The sequence below is a fragment of the Callospermophilus lateralis genome, chromosome 1 (genome assembly GCF_048772815.1).
Source record: "Callospermophilus lateralis isolate mCalLat2 chromosome 1, mCalLat2.hap1, whole genome shotgun sequence".
NCBI lineage: Eukaryota > Metazoa > Chordata > Mammalia > Rodentia > Sciuridae > Callospermophilus > Callospermophilus lateralis.
In genome coordinates this window covers 212,015,528-212,031,714 of record NC_135305.1, presented here as the reverse complement: position 1 = coordinate 212,031,714, position 16,187 = coordinate 212,015,528, and the positions used below count along the sequence as shown (strand labels likewise).

Sequence of the window (16,187 nt, the reverse complement as noted above, 5' to 3'; positions counted from 1 at the left end):
GGGCGGCGCGGCCGGAGCCCGGGGCGCGCACTCGGCCCGGCCCGGGCCCCAGCATGGCCGAGCCCCTGCTCCGAAAAACCTTCTCCCGCCTGCGGGGCCGGGAAAAACTTCCCCGGAAAAAGTCGGACGCGAAGGAGCGCGGTGAGTGCGAGGCGCGGCGGAGGGAAAGGGCGCGGAGCCCCACCCGTCTTAGGGTCCCAGGAACCGGAGCAGGGACGACTGGAAGGACGGGGAAGCCCCGGAGAGCCCCCTGTGGGTCGAGAGGCTCGGGACGCGGGCGGGCCAGGGTCCTGGATGGAAGGGGCCGCGGGGGAGGGGGCGAGGACCGTTATGTGTAGCTGGCCTGAGATGCCAGCGCCGCGGGCTCCTTGGGAGGCCCGGGAGGGGGACCTCACCCCTGACAGGAAATGGGGCCTCGACGGAGCGCCTGGAGGGTAGAGGGGAGGAGGGGCTGGGAGGCCGGGACGCCGGGACGCTGGGCCCCATCAGGCAGGACGAGGGGGGCACCAGGAGCCCCGGAGGCCAGGATGGGAGATGCGGGGCGTACTCCTGCACAGACAGAGAAGCGGCACACTGAGGGCTGCAGCTGCTCCCCCAGTGACTGCAGCTGTACCTGCCTGCGGTGGGCAGTCCCAGGAAATTGTACCTTTTTATGAAAATGGAGAAACTAAGGCACACCGCAATTGGGTGATTTGACCTCTGCTACTGATGATAAAGATCCCTGAAACAGGGTGCGGTGGGAGGTGGAAACCCAAGGTGATGAGGATTGTGGGTCAACTGGCAGCAAGACAAGGCCTCAGAGAAACCAAAGCTACATAGGTCAGAGAGCCCAGGAAGGAACCAGTTAAAGGCCAGACCACTCCATGGACCTGACCCCTCCTCCCTTTCCAAAGATTTCCAAGGTTCCCAGGGCCAGAGAAGTGACAGGGTGTCCACACATAAACACACACAGGAAGTAGCCCATGATGTCAGACAGAGGATGGAGCAAAGGGGAGGCCACAAGGCGTTGACTTTGGGGATCTGGGCTGAGCCAAGGGACAGAGCCCACCTTAGGAGCCAGACAGAGTTTGGAAGAACTGGGTGCTGCACAGAGAACCAGCATTCAACTGGTCTTTGTTGCTCCATTTGTCATCATGCCTGCTCCTGTCCCAGGAGCAGTACAAGCCAGCATCCTCTGAGGGCCTGTGTTTAGCCATAACATGATGTCTAGGAAGCCCTTCCCACACTAACACCCTAAAGTCTCCCCAGAGGTGGGCGTTGCATCTTTCCATTCCGCATGGCAGACACTGAGGCTCAAAGAGGGGAAGTGACTTGCCCAAAGCCACCCAGTGAGAGGGGACAGGACAGGTCTCCATGCCAGGATTAATGAGAGAGCTGGAAGAGGGAGACAGGAACAAAGGGCCTGTGGGCCCAAGGACACCTGACCTGGACCCCTGATCCTAGAAGAACATAGTCCCCTTTGGAATGCTAGGGACTGAGAGGGGACTCTTAAACTGGCAGCTGAGGAGATCACTAGCTGGTGGTGTCCCATTCCAAACACACCAGCAGGCACCAAGAACTGGAAGGGCATTCCCACCTGTCAAATCAATTGCATGGAGTGAGGGCCAATACTAAGTGGACCCCAACCACAGCCCTGCTAGGGGAAGAGCCCTAGGCTGAGGCTGCTCTGGTAAGGAGCCGAGTCTCATTCCCTTGGCTCTCCACCAGGACGACCAGCCCAGCGCCCAGAGCCCAACCCTCCAGAACCAGAGCCCCAGGCCCTCGAAGGGTCCCAGGCTGGAGCAGAGGGTCCCCCGAGCCCTGAGACATCTCGGAGCCCTACAGGTAGGGGAGCCTACTTGCAGAGCTTGGAGCCCAGCAGTCGCAGATGGGTGCTGAGTGGGGCCAAGCCACCTGAGGAAGCAGTTTTGGGGCCAGGAACATCTAGCAGTGGAGAGCCTGCCGGCGAGATCTGGTACAACCCCATCCCCGAGGAAGACCCCAGATCCCCAGTACCTAAGTCCTTGGGACCACAGCCAGGCTCAGCTGAGCCAGAGGGCCCTACCCACCAAGGTAAGCACAAGCCTCACACTTGCCTCCCCATTCCCAGTGACCTCAAGCCTCACATGTCCCCAGTCCCTCCCTAGGTGCCCACATGCCTCATACCCTGTCCCCAGCCCAGGTTCTGAACCCTAAGGTCTGCTCTTCTCATAGGTGCAGCCCCCGCCAGTCCCCCAACCAAAACCTCCCGCACCAAGTCCCCAGGCCCTGCCCGGCGCCTCTCCATGAAGATGAAGAAGCTGCCAGAGCTGCGTCGCCGCCTGAGCCTGCGAGGCCCCCGGGCTGGCAGGGAGCGGGAGAGGGCTGCTCCAGCTGGCTCTGTCATCAGCCGATACCACCTGGACAGCAGTGTGGGGGCCCCAAGGCGGGCAGCAGTGATCGGGGGCACTCGGAGCCCGAAGGCTGGGTACCTCAGTGATGGCGACTCACCAGAGCGCCCGGCAGGGCCCCCATCACCCACCACCTTCCAGCCCTATGAGGTGGACTCAGCAGCCCGAGCGCCCCCTGCTGCACTCTGGGGCCGCCTCAGCCTGCACCTGTACGGGCTGGGGGGGCTGCGGCCAACATCAGCGGCCACCCCAAGAGACCTCTGCTGCCTGCTGCAAGTGGATGGAGTGGCCCGGGCCCGGACAGGGCCCCTGAGAAGTGGACCAGACTTCCTACGGCTGGACCACACCTTTCACCTGGAGCTGGAGGCAGCCCAGCTACTGCGGGCCCTAGTGCTTGCCTGGGACCCTGGTGTGAGGCGGCACAGGCCCTGTGCTCAGGGCACTGTGCTGCTGCCCACAGTCTTCCGAGGTAGGACATGGAATGGAATTTTAGGAGAGGGATATGGTACAGGACCCAGCTTAGGGGGCTAAGTGAAGGGCGAAGGGTGTGGCCTGGACTAGCGGCAGGGCCAGGACCCAGAAACCTCTAGGGCAGATCCAGCCCAATCCTCTCTGTGTCCTCAGGGTGCCAGGCCCAGCAGCTGGCCATACGCTTAGAACCCCAGGGGCTGCTGTATGCCAAACTGACCTTGTCGGAGCAGCAGGAAGCACCTGCCACAGCTGAGCCCCGTGTCTTTGGGCTGCCCCTGCCGCTGCTGGTGGAGCGGGAGCAACCCCCGGGGCAAGTGCCTCTCATCATTCAGAAGTGTGTTGGGCAGATTGAGCGCCGAGGGCTGCGGGTAAGTCCCAGCGCCCTCCCGTCTGCTGACCCCCAAACCTTAGACCCACTCCCAAGACCCCAGGGTATGAACACCTATCCTCCAGCCTGGGCTACTCCTAGTTCCAACCCCAGCTTAGATAAAGGCAAGAGACACACCTCCCCACATGCCAAGTCAGAACCCATGGGTAACCCACCCATTTGATAACAGGATCCTGGCCCTCACAAGCTCAGAGTCTCATAGACAAGTCTAGCAGCTCACAAATGTAAGACTGCAACTGGAAGGCAAGTTAAAAGGAGGAGGTACCCAGGAGCTAGGAGAGCTTAAAGCAGGACCTGGCTTGGCTGACAAGAGAAGCTTCCTGGAGGAAATGAGAAGCTACTTGAAAAGTCAGAGGAGGTGGGAGCCAAGATGACAGATCCAAACAAAGGGTTGTGAGGACAGGTTGTCTGAGCACCCAGGAAGAACTCCCTGACAAGTGTCGGAGGAGTAGGAAGCAGCCAGTAGTAGTCAGTTCCCACCCTCCAAGCCCAATGTCCACTGACACCCTGGCCCAGACCTCCATCCCCCAACCCACTGGGGTCTGATCAGTCTGTGGCCCCAGCAGGACATCCTCTCTCTGTCCCCACACCCAGGTAGTAGGGCTGTACCGTCTGTGTGGCTCAGCAGCAGTGAAGAAAGAGCTTCGGGATGCCTTTGAGCGAGACAGTGCAGCTGTCTGCCTCTCCGAGGACCTGTACCCAGATATCAATGTCATCACGGGTCAGCCTAGCCCCCATTCCCCTGCCTACTCACTTCCTTTCAACCCTCACCTCAAAGCTGGTCTGCTGGCCCTGCTGGGACCTCACCCCTCATGTCTAACCTGTTTTCACTCTCCTGCATCTGCTCTCCTCTTCTTCTACCCACTTCCAGCCTCAGGGACCCCTCTGGCCTCAGAAGCCAGGGGTTCTCTGACCAAAGGGGGCCCTGTGTCTGCAGGCATCCTCAAGGATTATCTTCGAGAGTTGCCTACCCCACTCATCACCCAGCCCCTCTATCAGGTGGTTTTGGAGGCCATGGCCCAAGGGCCCCCAAGCAGAGTTCACCCAAGTCCTGAAGGCACCCGCAGCCTCCTCAACTGCCTGCCAGATGTGGAAAGGGTGAGTTGGCCCTGGTGGTATCAATGGGAGCTGCAGGACATGGAGTGAGCAATACCAATTCGGAAACTGAGGCCCAAAACAATTAAATGAATTGCCCAAGGTCAGAGTCAGGATATTTCAAACACAGTCTCTAGATATTTCAAACACAGAGTAAAAATACAGATCCATCTACCTACTAGGAAGAGAAATTCCTGACTGTGAGATCTTGAACAAGTTCTTTCCCTCCCTGGGCCTCAATTCCTTCATCTGTATAATGGGATTCAGGACAACCCAGCCTAACAGAGGAGTGGGCCCAACCTCTGCCATTCCGAAGCTAAATTGTCCTTAGCCTCAATTCCCCCCTCCAGCAAAATGGTATCCTCATACTAATATCCAGTGATTAATAGTCTTACCTCAGCCTCCTTCCAGTTATGAAACTTTGAACCTGTTTCCCACTCTGAGCCATCTAAGTATCTCACAGGGGCAGCAGGGGTTCAACTTTGCCTGCCTCCTGCCCACCATCGCAACCCTGTCCCCAGGCCACGCTAACGCTTCTCCTGGACCACCTGCGCCTTGTCTCCTCCTTCCACGCCCACAACCGCATGACTCCGCAGAACCTGGCTGTGTGCTTTGGGCCAGTGTTGCTGCCAGCGCGCCAGGCGCCCGCCCGGCCCCGCATACGCAGCACTGGCCCAGGCCTCGCCAGCGCAGTGGACTTCAAACGGCACATCGAGGTGCTCCACTACCTGCTGCAGTCTTGGCCAGGTGAGTACACTCACGGCCTGCGCCGCCAGTACAGAAAGGCAATCATGGCAATGCGTTCCCCTGTGGCTAAATTCTGGGATTTAAAGCAGGCCACGCCCCCTCGCAGGTAAACCGCTACCCGGTTGCCTCGGCAACCGGTTCAGCTCCAGCCAATCCCTCTTTGATGCGGTCAGAGGCCCCGCCTCCTGGCGGATCATTCAGGCCCGGTTGCCTAAGCAACCAGTTCTAGCCCGCCAATGAAATGCTAATGCGGTCCAAGGCCTTGCCTTTCCAAAGGCCAATCAGGTCTTCGATGCCGCTCAAAGTGCGCGTAAGTCACCACAAGCTCGCCCTCCGCTCCCGCAGATCCCCGCCGGCCCCCAGAGGCTCCGGAGGTCGCACCATACTTGCGGCCCAAACGACAGCCACCTCTGCACTTGCCGCTAGCGGGCCCCGAAGTGGTGACTCGGCCCCGCGGCCGCGGAGGCCCAGAAAGCCCTCCCAGCAACCGCTACGCCGGCGACTGGAGCGTTTGCGGGCGGGACTTCCTACCCTGTGGGCGGGATTTCCTGTCTGGGCCCGACTACGACCACGTGACTGGCAGCGACAGCGAGGACGACGACGACGAGGAAGCTGGCGGACCAAGGGGCGCTGCAGACTTTGAAGACGAGTTTGACGCGCCTTTCAACCCGCACCTGAATCTCAAAGACTTTGACGCACTCATCCTGGACCTGGAGAGAGAACTCTCCAAGCAAATCAACGTGTGCCTCTGAGCCCGCAGAGCGGGCGGGCCCCTGGTTACTAAGGAAGGTCCCTCGGAGCTAAGGCAGTGCCCTAATGACCTGAGAGGCCCAGACCTGTTACTCAGGCCGAACTCCTGGTTTCTAGGGAGTTGTCAAGGTACCAACCTCTCATGCCGAGAATCACTCCCAGTTTCCAGTGGCCAGTATTTGGGCACTAGATACTGCAAAGGCCAGGCAGCAGGGATATTAGGGACAAGCTGTCAGAGCCATATTTTCTGAGCACCAGGGCTTCTCTTGCTGCCAAAAGGCAGATTCCTGCTTGCTAGGCTGGCCTCTCTTGCCTCCCCTTTGCCAGGGAAATACCAATTACTGTGAGCATCACCTGGGGTGGTGAGAAACCCCCTAGTCAGTCCTCTTGCTGCTGCCAACCAAATCAGTATTAGCTTTGAGCACTGCACTCCGTTTCTCCCTCCCTCAGAGGGTCCAAGGACTATCATGAGGTGCTGTTGAGGGGAACAGCCCCTATCCTGGCTCAAGCTGGATAGGGGCAGCCTGGGGTTCATAAAGAGTGAGCTGGTTTCCCCACCCTCTTTTCCAGGGAAGACCCCATGATTGGCCTCCAACCAGCAAATGGAGATAACAGAGTCTGTCTCTTACCCTCCCAAGCTCCCATTACCCACTCCTGAAAAAATTGAGCACTTAACCCCTCCCTTTTGGAGGGACCCCACCTGAAGTGTCAGGTTGGGGGCACTTTGGTACGGAACATATTTATTGCCTCCGTGCATGTGTGTGTCTGTGTGTGAGGACTAGTGTGCATGGGCCCGACTACAGCGGGTATGTGGGACTTTCAGGGACCACAGAGGGGAGAAGAGTTTGCAGTGCCCAGGCACCCTGAAATCCCCAGTAAGCCAGTGGGAGAGTAAGGTACCCTTCCTGTCTCCCTCTTCTTTCCCTCACCTCCATCTTTGTGGACAATAAATCAATATGCACAGTTTCTGCAGCTGAGTCCTTGGGCCCACCTGGGCCAGAAGTGATTTATTCGGTCCATACGTAAGAGAGGAGGGTAGAGAGGCACAGTTGGACCCACAGAGACAAAGGCCCAAGGTTCTCCATGGCTGTCTGGTACCTCTTGAGCTTTGATCCCTCCACACCTTTCTCAGGATAACTGTAGTTATTGACCTCATGGAATAGGCTCAGAGCAGGCAAGGATGAGACTCTAAACCATCCAGGAAGTCCAGATATAGGAAGGGAGCCAAGTGTACTGACCCACAAGGCCCTATACAGAAATGGAGCCATCACGGAAGTCCGTCCTCCCAATGAGAATGTTGATCACGACTGGGTGGCCATCCCGGCACTGCTGCTGGCCATCACGCAGCACCTTGACCACATGATCTTCATTCTCCCGTGAGAGCAACAAGCCCTGGGCCCCCAGACCCATGACTGCTTTGTGATAATCTAAAAGAGAGCAAGTCAGATACTGGCAGAGGCCCAGCCCAGAATGTAGCCAGTCCAGGAGAGGAACACTAGCCCTGCTGGGCCTGAGATAGGATCCCACCTACCCACACACACCCTGCCCAGACCCCTCACCAGTGTAGGCCAGGCCACAGGCCACATTGCTGCCCAATCTGGGCACCTGCTCCCGAGAAATCTGGGTCCAGCCGGCATCATTGCCTACCAAGGCCATCACTGGAATCTGCAGGAAAAAAAATAGGGCCAGGCACAACCTTCAACCCAAAGGCCAGTCTAGCCAGAAAACAGGGCCACTGCCAGAGAGGCTACCCCTTCTCAGCCCACCCCTGACAGCCTCTCCCAGAAGGGGCTCTAAGCTTCCCTCAGGGAAACCCAGTTACCTTGTGTCTGACGAATGTGTCAAACTCAATGAGACTGTAACCAAAGGCTCCATCCCCAAACAGACACCAGACCTGGTAGGGGGAACAAGGATGGTTAGGGCGGCTCATGACCCAGAAAAAAGAAGTCTCCCATTTCCGCACCTCACCTCAGCATCTGGCTGGCACAGCTTGGCCCCAAGTGCAAACCCTGCGCCAACTCCCAAAGTCCCAAAGGCCCCTAGAAGGACAAAAAATACAGATAGTTGTGAAGGGTCTGGATTATTAAAGCTTCCCTAGGTGTGGGCTTCTCCTTACCAGGATCAAGCCAGCGCAGGGGGCCTCGGGGCTGTACCAGGTAGGCAGCAGTTGCTACGAAGTCCCCACCATCAACCACAAGAAAGGAGTTGTCAGGCAGAGTCTCCTCCACCAGCTGCAACACCCGCAATGGGTTCAGGTGCTGGGCTACAGGCATCGCTGCCTTCTCCCTACAACAGGGCTGCAAAAAGTCAGTAGGCCCCATGGCAGAGCCTGCTGGGAACACACCCTCCCATGTCCACGCCATCCAGCCCCCACCGAAAGGTCTGCTCCTTCTGCCGATCCGCTTCCCGCAGCTCTTCTGCCCATTCTGGAGCCCACATCTGGCCCTGAAGGCCTTCTACCAGCTTCAGCATGAAGGAAGCCACATCTCCTAGAGAACAGAGAAAGCACAGCTTCAAAGCAGTGCCTTTCTCCTGCCCTCAGCACCAGAGGCCTGAAGATGGCAGGAAGCCAAGAGCAGCATCCAAGCAGAAGGCATGGAAGCAGGCCAGGGGTGCTCCTAGGGCAAAACAGGCTAAACACACCTGAGTCACCAGAACAGATAAGGGCAGCCCTGGCAAGACACAGCACAAACCAGGGAAATGAGGTTTAGGAAATACAAAGCAAGTTACAAATCCAATCCAACCTTGTCACCTCCCTGTCCCTTACACCCCATATCATGAAGTTCTGTCAATTCTATTTTCAAAACACAGCAATAAAAATAGCTCTGCCCCACTTAAGGAGGTCTCTCAAACTAAGGCACCCAGGAGCCTGCAGTGAGCATCCAGGTGATAAACACCCCACTTGAGAAGTGATCGGAGGCCTGGGGATGTTGAGTTCCTCACTCAGTCTTTTCCCACTTTGGGCCATGTCCTTTCTGTCCTGGCCCTAAACAGCTCTTCTCCTCCTCTGCCAGTTCCCCTTCCAGGTGAATACCCACCAGCTGCTAGGGTGGACATTCCCAAATACACTGGACCTGCTGCCCACCTAAGAATGCTACCACACCACGGGGGAGAATCGCTGTCCTCAGAATGACGAGCAAAGTAGAGCACAGAAAGGGATGGGATGCAGAGTCTCAGGGGCCAACAAATAAGCTGACACAGAGAGGGCAACAGGCAGTTCAAATGTTACCCAAGCAAATGATCATGTGCACATTTCCAGCCCCCTACCCCCGTACCCACCTCTCCATTTGTTCCTATGGAAACACCCACCAGCCTGACAACCAAATGTGTCTCAGGTTTCCTGGGTGTCCCATAGGGCAGGGTCTGGGCCTTGATCTCCCAGTACCCAGCTCAAGTCAGCTGCAGCAGAGGCCATGAGGAAAGCGACCAAGTAAGTGGTGAGGACTGGGGGCTCACCCTGCACAGCCTCCTGGGGCTTCCAGAAGATGTCTGAGTTGAGCAACATATCATCTCGGTTCCGATTGATGATAATTATCTTGCTCTTATGGCTGAGGATACGGCCATAGGAGAGGCGAAAGTCACACACAGCTCCTGGGATGAGGGATAGGGCATCAATATCAGAGAGTCAGTGCCCTAGGTGATGCCCACTACCTTACTTTTAATCCACTGTGGACACTGTTATATAGTTCCCATTCTTCACCTCTCCCTCTTCCTATACCATTTGCAATGACTTTCAGCTCTTGAATCTGGGCTGGCGTCATGAGCAGCTCTGGCCAACAGAATGTGGCAGAAGCAATAGCATGCCATTCCTAAGACCAGGGTAAAGACGCCTCAAGGCAAAGATGGGAGCTCAGTAGTACAGAGCTTGCCTGCCATGCACAAGGCCATGGGTTCAATCTCCAGCATAGCAAAGAAAAAAAAGAGGCCAGGTGTGGTGGCACACACCTGTAATCCCAGAAACTCAGGAGACTAAAACAGGATACTCAAAAGTTCAAAGCCAACCTCAGTAACTCAGAGAGGCCCTAGTGACTTCACAAGACCCTGCCTCAAAAAAAAAAAAAAAAAAAGCATGTCTCTCATCCTCCAAATAGTGACCCAACCCAGGCTAGCCTGCTTGCTGCTGGAGAATGCAGAACATGGAGGTAAACGTGGAGACTTGGTTATCCAGCCGAGACACCCTTGAACAGCCACAGAGCCAGGCAATTCCCAAATAAATGAGCAAGGCCCACCTCCATTAGCACAGCTGCTTGGCCAGACTTAGACTCATGAACCAGTCTGACCAAACCCAGAATTACCACGAAACCTCTAGGTAGGTCTTAAGAAATCACTGTAAATCACTGAGTTTGGGGAAGGTTATTACAGTCCTGGAACCACATAACAATGTTCTGGTCAGTGGCAGATCACATACACATGTGACTATGGTCCCATGACATGACATCACCCAGTGATGTCACAGCCACATTATTTTTCATAAGTTCACTTGATGATGTTCACACAATACATCTCTCAGGATGTAACCCCGTTGTTAAGAAATGCCTGACTGTATACAGTAAGACTGTATACAGAGAATGCCTATTATGCACTTGGCACAGGATTCAAAGGGCTTTTTGTGTAAATGTAAGACACGGCAGGGACACTAGGGTTCACCCTCAGTGGAAGCCCAGGCACAGCACACAACTGCATCCTGGGAGGGGTTCAGCAGAATTTCAGACTCAAGACTGTTCAAAAGGGAAGGTGTGAAGCAGAGGAAAGAGGGCAGGTGGTGGGGGGCGGGTATCAGTGATGAGGAGGGGCAGAGTCACGGGGAAGGAGGTTTCTGGAGGGAGGGAGGTTGCTGAGGCCCACCTGCCAGGAGGACAACATCTGCTTTCTTCAGCGCTGCACCGCGGTTCTGCCGGATGTGGAGGGGGTGGTTGCGGCCCAGCAGCCCCCGTGCCATCCCCCCCAGGAAGCAGGGGACGCCTAGGGTCTCCACAGCAGCCCTGGGGGTTCAGGCAAAGCAGAGATCAATGTGCCCAGGGCCTCCTCCCTCCCCACAGGGCACCAGAAGACCAGGGATTGGGAACAAGGGCTAGGCTAGAGCTCCTCACCGAAGCTTATCAGCAGGTACTGGGGGCAGCAGGGCCTGACTCCCCAGCAACAACAGGGGCTTCTTGGCCCGGCTCAGGATCTCCACACAGCGCTGAACCTGGGGCAAGAAGTGGGGCTCAAAGGGTTGTCCCTGAGTCACCATCCACCCGCAAGACTAAGGTCCCAATCCTGGCTCTGGGAGAGGGTCTGTAGAGCTCTGCCAGATGGGGAACCTGGGCCAGGTAAGGAATTCACCTGTTGAGGGGATGCCTGGGGGATGTCCAGGGGCAGGGGCCCTTCAGGCTGAGGCTCCCACGCCCCCACAAACAGGTTGGCTAGGCAATTCTTTAAGTACCTGCAAGGAGGAAATGAAGCAGCCAATTACCAGAGTGCACCAGAGGGATTTCAGCCAAGGAAGGTGAGGGACCAGGAAAGCAACTGGGAGCAAAGTGGAAAGAACAGAGGTGCATAAGCAATGGCCTAGGGACACCAAGCTTCCAGCTGCCTGTCTGCTCTCAGAAGCCTCTGTGGCCTCCCCAGCTTGACAAGGCCCCTGCAGAAACAAGTAATGCAAACGCAAGGTGTCAGGATGGGGGTGGTGCCTGTGGGTCAGGTAGATGTCGGCTTGGGCCCCCCAGGTTATGCCACTTCCTAGCTGTGTGACTTTGAACAAGTGACTTCACCTTTCTCAGCTTCCTCCTCCATTTATTTAAAAAAAAAAAAAAAAAAACCTTCCCTTCCAAGCTTCAACCAAGGGTATAAGGTACTTTGCGAAGCATTCAACCAAGCCGGAGTTATTAACATTATTCCCCTGTTTGTTAAGAGCGTTTTCCCAGGCTTGAGTTTTCTTAAGGCCCTGGAGGCAAAGAGAAATCTTGCCCAGGCCTTGCCCTCAGGGAACTCTCAATCCAACTAAAGACAGACGAGTGGGTGTTGGCAGGAAGCCACTGGAGCTCGAAGCCAGAAGCATGTTTGCTGTTAAGGAGTCAAGGTTGCAGAGAGAGAGATGAGGCCAAAGACAGACCCATGAGAACACAGTTTAAAGGAAAGGCAAGGGAAGAGCTAGCCTTGAAAGGGGCACCACGACAGGGGTGTGGAGGGAGAGAGAGAGAAGTAGGGAACAGGTGATCAGGAGTCCAGAGGGCTAAGAGCATCAAGAACAAGGCCATAAAACAAATTCCCTGCTGCTTGAGCCAGCCCCCAGATTACTTCTAAGAGACCTATCTTGTCCATCAATGTCACCCCATGCCATAGCTGGGGCTCACTAAATATTGAAGGAGGAGCAAAGACAAGCAAAGGGAAAAGCAGAGGGGAAGGGGAAAGGAGGAACAGGAGGAGGAGGAAGAGAAGGAGGGCTACTTTGAGCTCAGCCTCTTTCCCTCTCCACCCTGCTCACCTACTGTCACCTTGCTTTCCCAACCCACCAATTTCATTCCTGCCTCAGGACCTTTGCGCATGCAGTTCCTTCTACTTTGGATGCTCTCCCCACAGCTGGTTTCTCTCAGTTCATGTTCAAATCAATGAATGAGTCAAAGGAGGATGGATGTGTGCAAAGAGGAGGCTGCAGGTGAGCGGGGCAGGGGGACAGTATAGTGGGAATGGCTCTATTCACCAGGAGATCACTCGACCCATGAGGCCTTTGGGCAACTTGGCTGGCACCATCTCCTTCTGGACCATGTAGTAGGGGTACAGCACATCGACAGGAAGCTCCACAAACACTGGACCTATGGGGTCAGGGAGGAGGCTAAGCCTGCAGCACCTCCCCCAGCCTCTGGGTCTGACCACTGCCCAGCACTCCACCCCACCTACCTGGGGTGCCCGACTGGGCAGCTGCCATTGCAGCCCTCAGGGTGGGAATAATGTCCCGCACCCTCCGTACAGATGCACAGAACTTGCAGAGTGGCCGGAATAGAGACATCTGATCAATGGCCTGGAGAGCACCCCGTTTCTGGCAGAGACAGGGTGTGACCATTACCATATGAGCCCCTTGGAACCTCCCTAAAGCCCCTGCACTCCACAAGGATAGGCACCTGCAGCAAGGTACTGGCAGCCCCTCCCAGGAGCAGGACTGGGGACTGTGCCACCTGAGCATTCTTCACAGCAGTCACTGTATTGGTGAGGCCAGGACCTGCCGTCACTGCCGCCACACCCACCGTCCCTGAAACAAAGACCCTGTCACAGCCATGCCCACCCTCCAGCCATCCTCCTACCTCCCAAAAGCCACTCTTACTCAGAGATGCCCTATGCCACTGTCCCACCGGCTAGCCCCCAGTCCTCTCTGTACTGCCCTCACCTGTCAGGCGAGCCACAGCATCAGCGGCAAAGACAGCAGTGACCTCATGGCGCGTGTCTACCACGCGGATGCCCAGCTTCTCACAGGCCACCAGAAGTGGGGAAATGTGCCCACCAACCAGTGTGAAAATGAACCGTACACCGTGGGCCCTCAGCACAGCTGCCACATTTTCCCCTCCATGCCGGACACTCGTCTCGTCCACCTGAGCCACAAGAGCAAGACTGTCAAGGGCTACAGCATGGGCAGCTGGGAGAAGGGCCAGGAGCAAGGTCAGAGATCAGGGTAACTTGGATGTTGGTTAAACACATACCATACTATACATTAGGCTCAGGGCAGGGCACCTCATCTCATCATATTCTCTTCTTATTATCTCTCTCATCCAGGTGAGGACACCAAGACTTGCCCAAACAAGATTCAAAATTCAATAGAAAAAACCCACTTTCTTAAGCACCCATGTTACACTGCCTTTCTTGGGACAATAAGAGAGGGAAAGTGGATATACAGAACCCACAGGAGTATAGCCAGGGCAGGGAGCCACTAGCAGGGACTCCTGACTGTTCACTGGTATCCCTGCAGGGCCAGGCACTTGGACTGCTACTTCAGCCTACCTGATCCTTCCCACTCACTGTTGAGCAGGCCCAAGGCCAGCTGGCAAGCTGCCAGCCACCACATGCCTGGAACAGAAGCACACCTGCTAGCATAGACTGAGCCAAGCATCCCAACCCCAGCATCCTCATCACCTTAAATCTCTACAAACTTCAACATCAGTGACATGGCTCCTCACTAGAAGAGGGAGGGACTGAGGAAAGGGACTGGGAAGGAGTAAATTCTTGACAGACAGCAAGTGGTCTGGAGTGAGACTTGGGGGGTCAGCTCTACCCAAACCTATGGCCTAGGGTAAACAACCTCTCTGGACCACCATTTCCTCTTGAGGAAATGAGAAAAGAAACAGCAGCACCTGCTTTCAGGAGGTGGGTAGGGATGGGTGAGAAAATTCCTCTAAAACGTTAAGCTCAGCAGATTTCAATTATCACAGCCACACCCTCTCAGGTCTGCCTTCAGCCCACTTATGCCACTGGGCTAAGGCAGCACGATCCTAGGTGGTGTCCTCTGCTCTGTGATAAGGGCTCAGGCCCTGGGTAAAGAGGCAGGCGGAGTGTGTGTGTCCAGGCACCGATAATTTCCCTTATCTCTTAGTAGTGGCAAAGTCCAGGACCCACATACAACTTGGAAATGGGGCTAAGCCTTAGAAAGACTCTCCCCACCACTCTGGACTAGTTGAGACTCGCTTTCCCCACCTGTAAACTGAGTGAGTTGGAAGCGCACCATAAGGGCCCTCCTTCCTTGGGTGTCCCCAGCCCGCCTCCCGCTGTGCCCTGGCACCTTGTGCATCAGCTGATAGAAGAGCCCCAGTCTGTGAGCGGCGCCCAGCAGGGCAGCCAACAGTGTTCCGCAAGTCACGAGCAGGAACGAGGGGAAGAAGCCCTCGGCAGGGGCGGTGACCGCGGGGTTCTCCATGAGGTGGAACCTAAGGGAGAAAAGCTCAGTGCCAAGACCTGGTCGCCACCGACAATCTCAACCGGAAGAAGGCACGTCCCCTCTTCCAGGTAGGATCCTGGGCCACGCCCCTTATCGAGAGTTTCTAAGAGGCCACGCCCCCAATCCTATCAGACCACGCCCCAAACGCGTCAGAGGCTAGCCGTGCCTCCCGAGGCCGGGCCACGCCTCTCACGACTCCAACCCCACTTCCTTACGTCACCACCACCCAAGCTAAACCAATGCGACAACGGCACTAATAACAGTTATTCTTCCCACTTACCTATTTGTCAATGTATCAGCGGGAAGCCCCGCCCCTCTTTTACACAGGACCCCCAATCTCAAGTCCAGTGGTGAGCCCACCCCACGTCTACGTCACCAAGACGCAGGAGACCACGCCCCCAAGTTAGCGAGTGCGACCCTCTTGGCCCAAGCCAGGCCTCTCCCCGTTGGACAGCACGAATTCCAAGGCCGACTCTCGACCTCAAGTCGCGAATCGAGGTCAAAATGCACAGTATGCTTCTATGCCAGCTCGACCCTTAGGGTCCTTCAACCTTCACCTACAGGAAGTGGCCCTGACTCCAGCGGAATTCAGCACCCCCGTGTCATGTGACCCGAGCGCCCTGCTATGCTCCTTTTGCCCACTTGGCTCAGCGGCGCCCCGTAGTCCGCCGAGAAGCGCATGCGCAGAACTGGAGCCACGCTGTGGAGGGGGAGGGACCCGCCCGTAAAAGCCTTGTCTTTACTGGCCAATTTGCGCACAGGCCCCACCTCCCCTGCTTCTCGTTGGTTCGCGCTGCAGACCGCAAACCCTCTTCTTTTTTAATCTACAGGCCACGTCCCTTGTCCTCTTCCACCAGACGAGACTCGCACAGGCCCACATTCCGAGGTCTTTCATTGGCCCAACATTGCGGTCCCGCAGGTTCTGGACCCTCCAAGAGCAGCTTACTTTCCTCACAAGCCGAGGCGACCCGTTTCACGTTAGCCAGGAGTGGACTCTCACTGCCCGCTCTCCAGAGCCAGGTCATCGAGGACCTCCTCCCAAGCAAGCCCCGCCCTCTTCACTCCTCCCACCCCCGCACGAAGCCCCGCCCCCTCGCCGTAGGCCCTCCTGGGCTGGGGCATCTGCCCTTTTCTAGACCCTGGAAGGTGGGGTTCGCTCCCCAGGGAGTGGAGTACCCTGGTCCGGATTCCGTTCCACCATGTTCCAGACTGTTCAGCCTCTGGAAAACTAACTACCGGTCGGTAAAGGAGGAGTCGTTCTTGTAGTCAGCGCCCTGCTTCTATCCAAGACGCATCATGCCGTTTTTGTTTTTACACTTGTCTCCCTTTCTCTGTAGCCTTCTGGGATTTGCCTCTGAGGATTCTCAGTCGTGGTTAATTTTACCTGATACTGAATCACTCCTACGTCTTAATATCACCCACTATTTTAAAAAGTATTTCCAGGGGCTGGGAATGCAGCTCAGTG

The 16,187-nt window shown here is 56.2% G+C and overlaps 2 protein-coding genes across 5 annotated transcripts; one reads left to right on the top strand and one right to left on the bottom strand.

Annotated features, from left to right (window-relative positions):
* Positions 1 to 6,786, top strand: Syde1 (synapse defective Rho GTPase activating protein 1). The gene is made up of 8 exons (XM_076847258.1): positions 1 to 141; positions 1,708 to 2,052; positions 2,194 to 2,838; positions 2,994 to 3,208; positions 3,823 to 3,949; positions 4,166 to 4,326; positions 4,845 to 5,070; positions 5,416 to 6,786. Exons 1-8 carry the CDS (start codon positions 54 to 56, stop codon positions 5,820 to 5,822), a joined length of 2,214 nt encoding a protein of 737 aa, XP_076703373.1. The 5' UTR covers positions 1 to 53; the 3' UTR covers positions 5,823 to 6,786.
* Positions 6,785 to 15,758, bottom strand: Hacl2 (2-hydroxyacyl-CoA lyase 2). Of its 4 annotated transcripts, none has more exons than XM_076847271.1 (16): positions 15,491 to 15,758; positions 14,567 to 14,711; positions 13,184 to 13,385; positions 12,921 to 13,048; positions 12,700 to 12,838; positions 12,503 to 12,614; positions 11,146 to 11,245; positions 10,911 to 11,008; positions 10,666 to 10,802; positions 9,277 to 9,411; positions 8,195 to 8,309; positions 7,937 to 8,106; positions 7,789 to 7,859; positions 7,643 to 7,714; positions 7,380 to 7,485; positions 6,785 to 7,247 (listed from the first exon to the last, which is right to left on the bottom strand). In XM_076847271.1, exons 2-16 carry the CDS (start codon positions 14,699 to 14,701, stop codon positions 7,069 to 7,071), a joined length of 1,899 nt encoding a protein of 632 aa, XP_076703386.1. In that variant the 5' UTR covers positions 14,702 to 14,711; positions 15,491 to 15,758; the 3' UTR covers positions 6,785 to 7,068. The 4 variants fall into 4 exon arrangements, with proteins under 4 accessions (XP_076703386.1, XP_076703406.1, XP_076703416.1 ...); XM_076847291.1 differs by having other exon boundaries at positions 15,669 to 15,746; XM_076847301.1 differs by lacking the exon at positions 15,491 to 15,758 and adding an exon at positions 15,284 to 15,484.
* Positions 15,759 to 16,187: the final 429 nt, after the last annotated feature.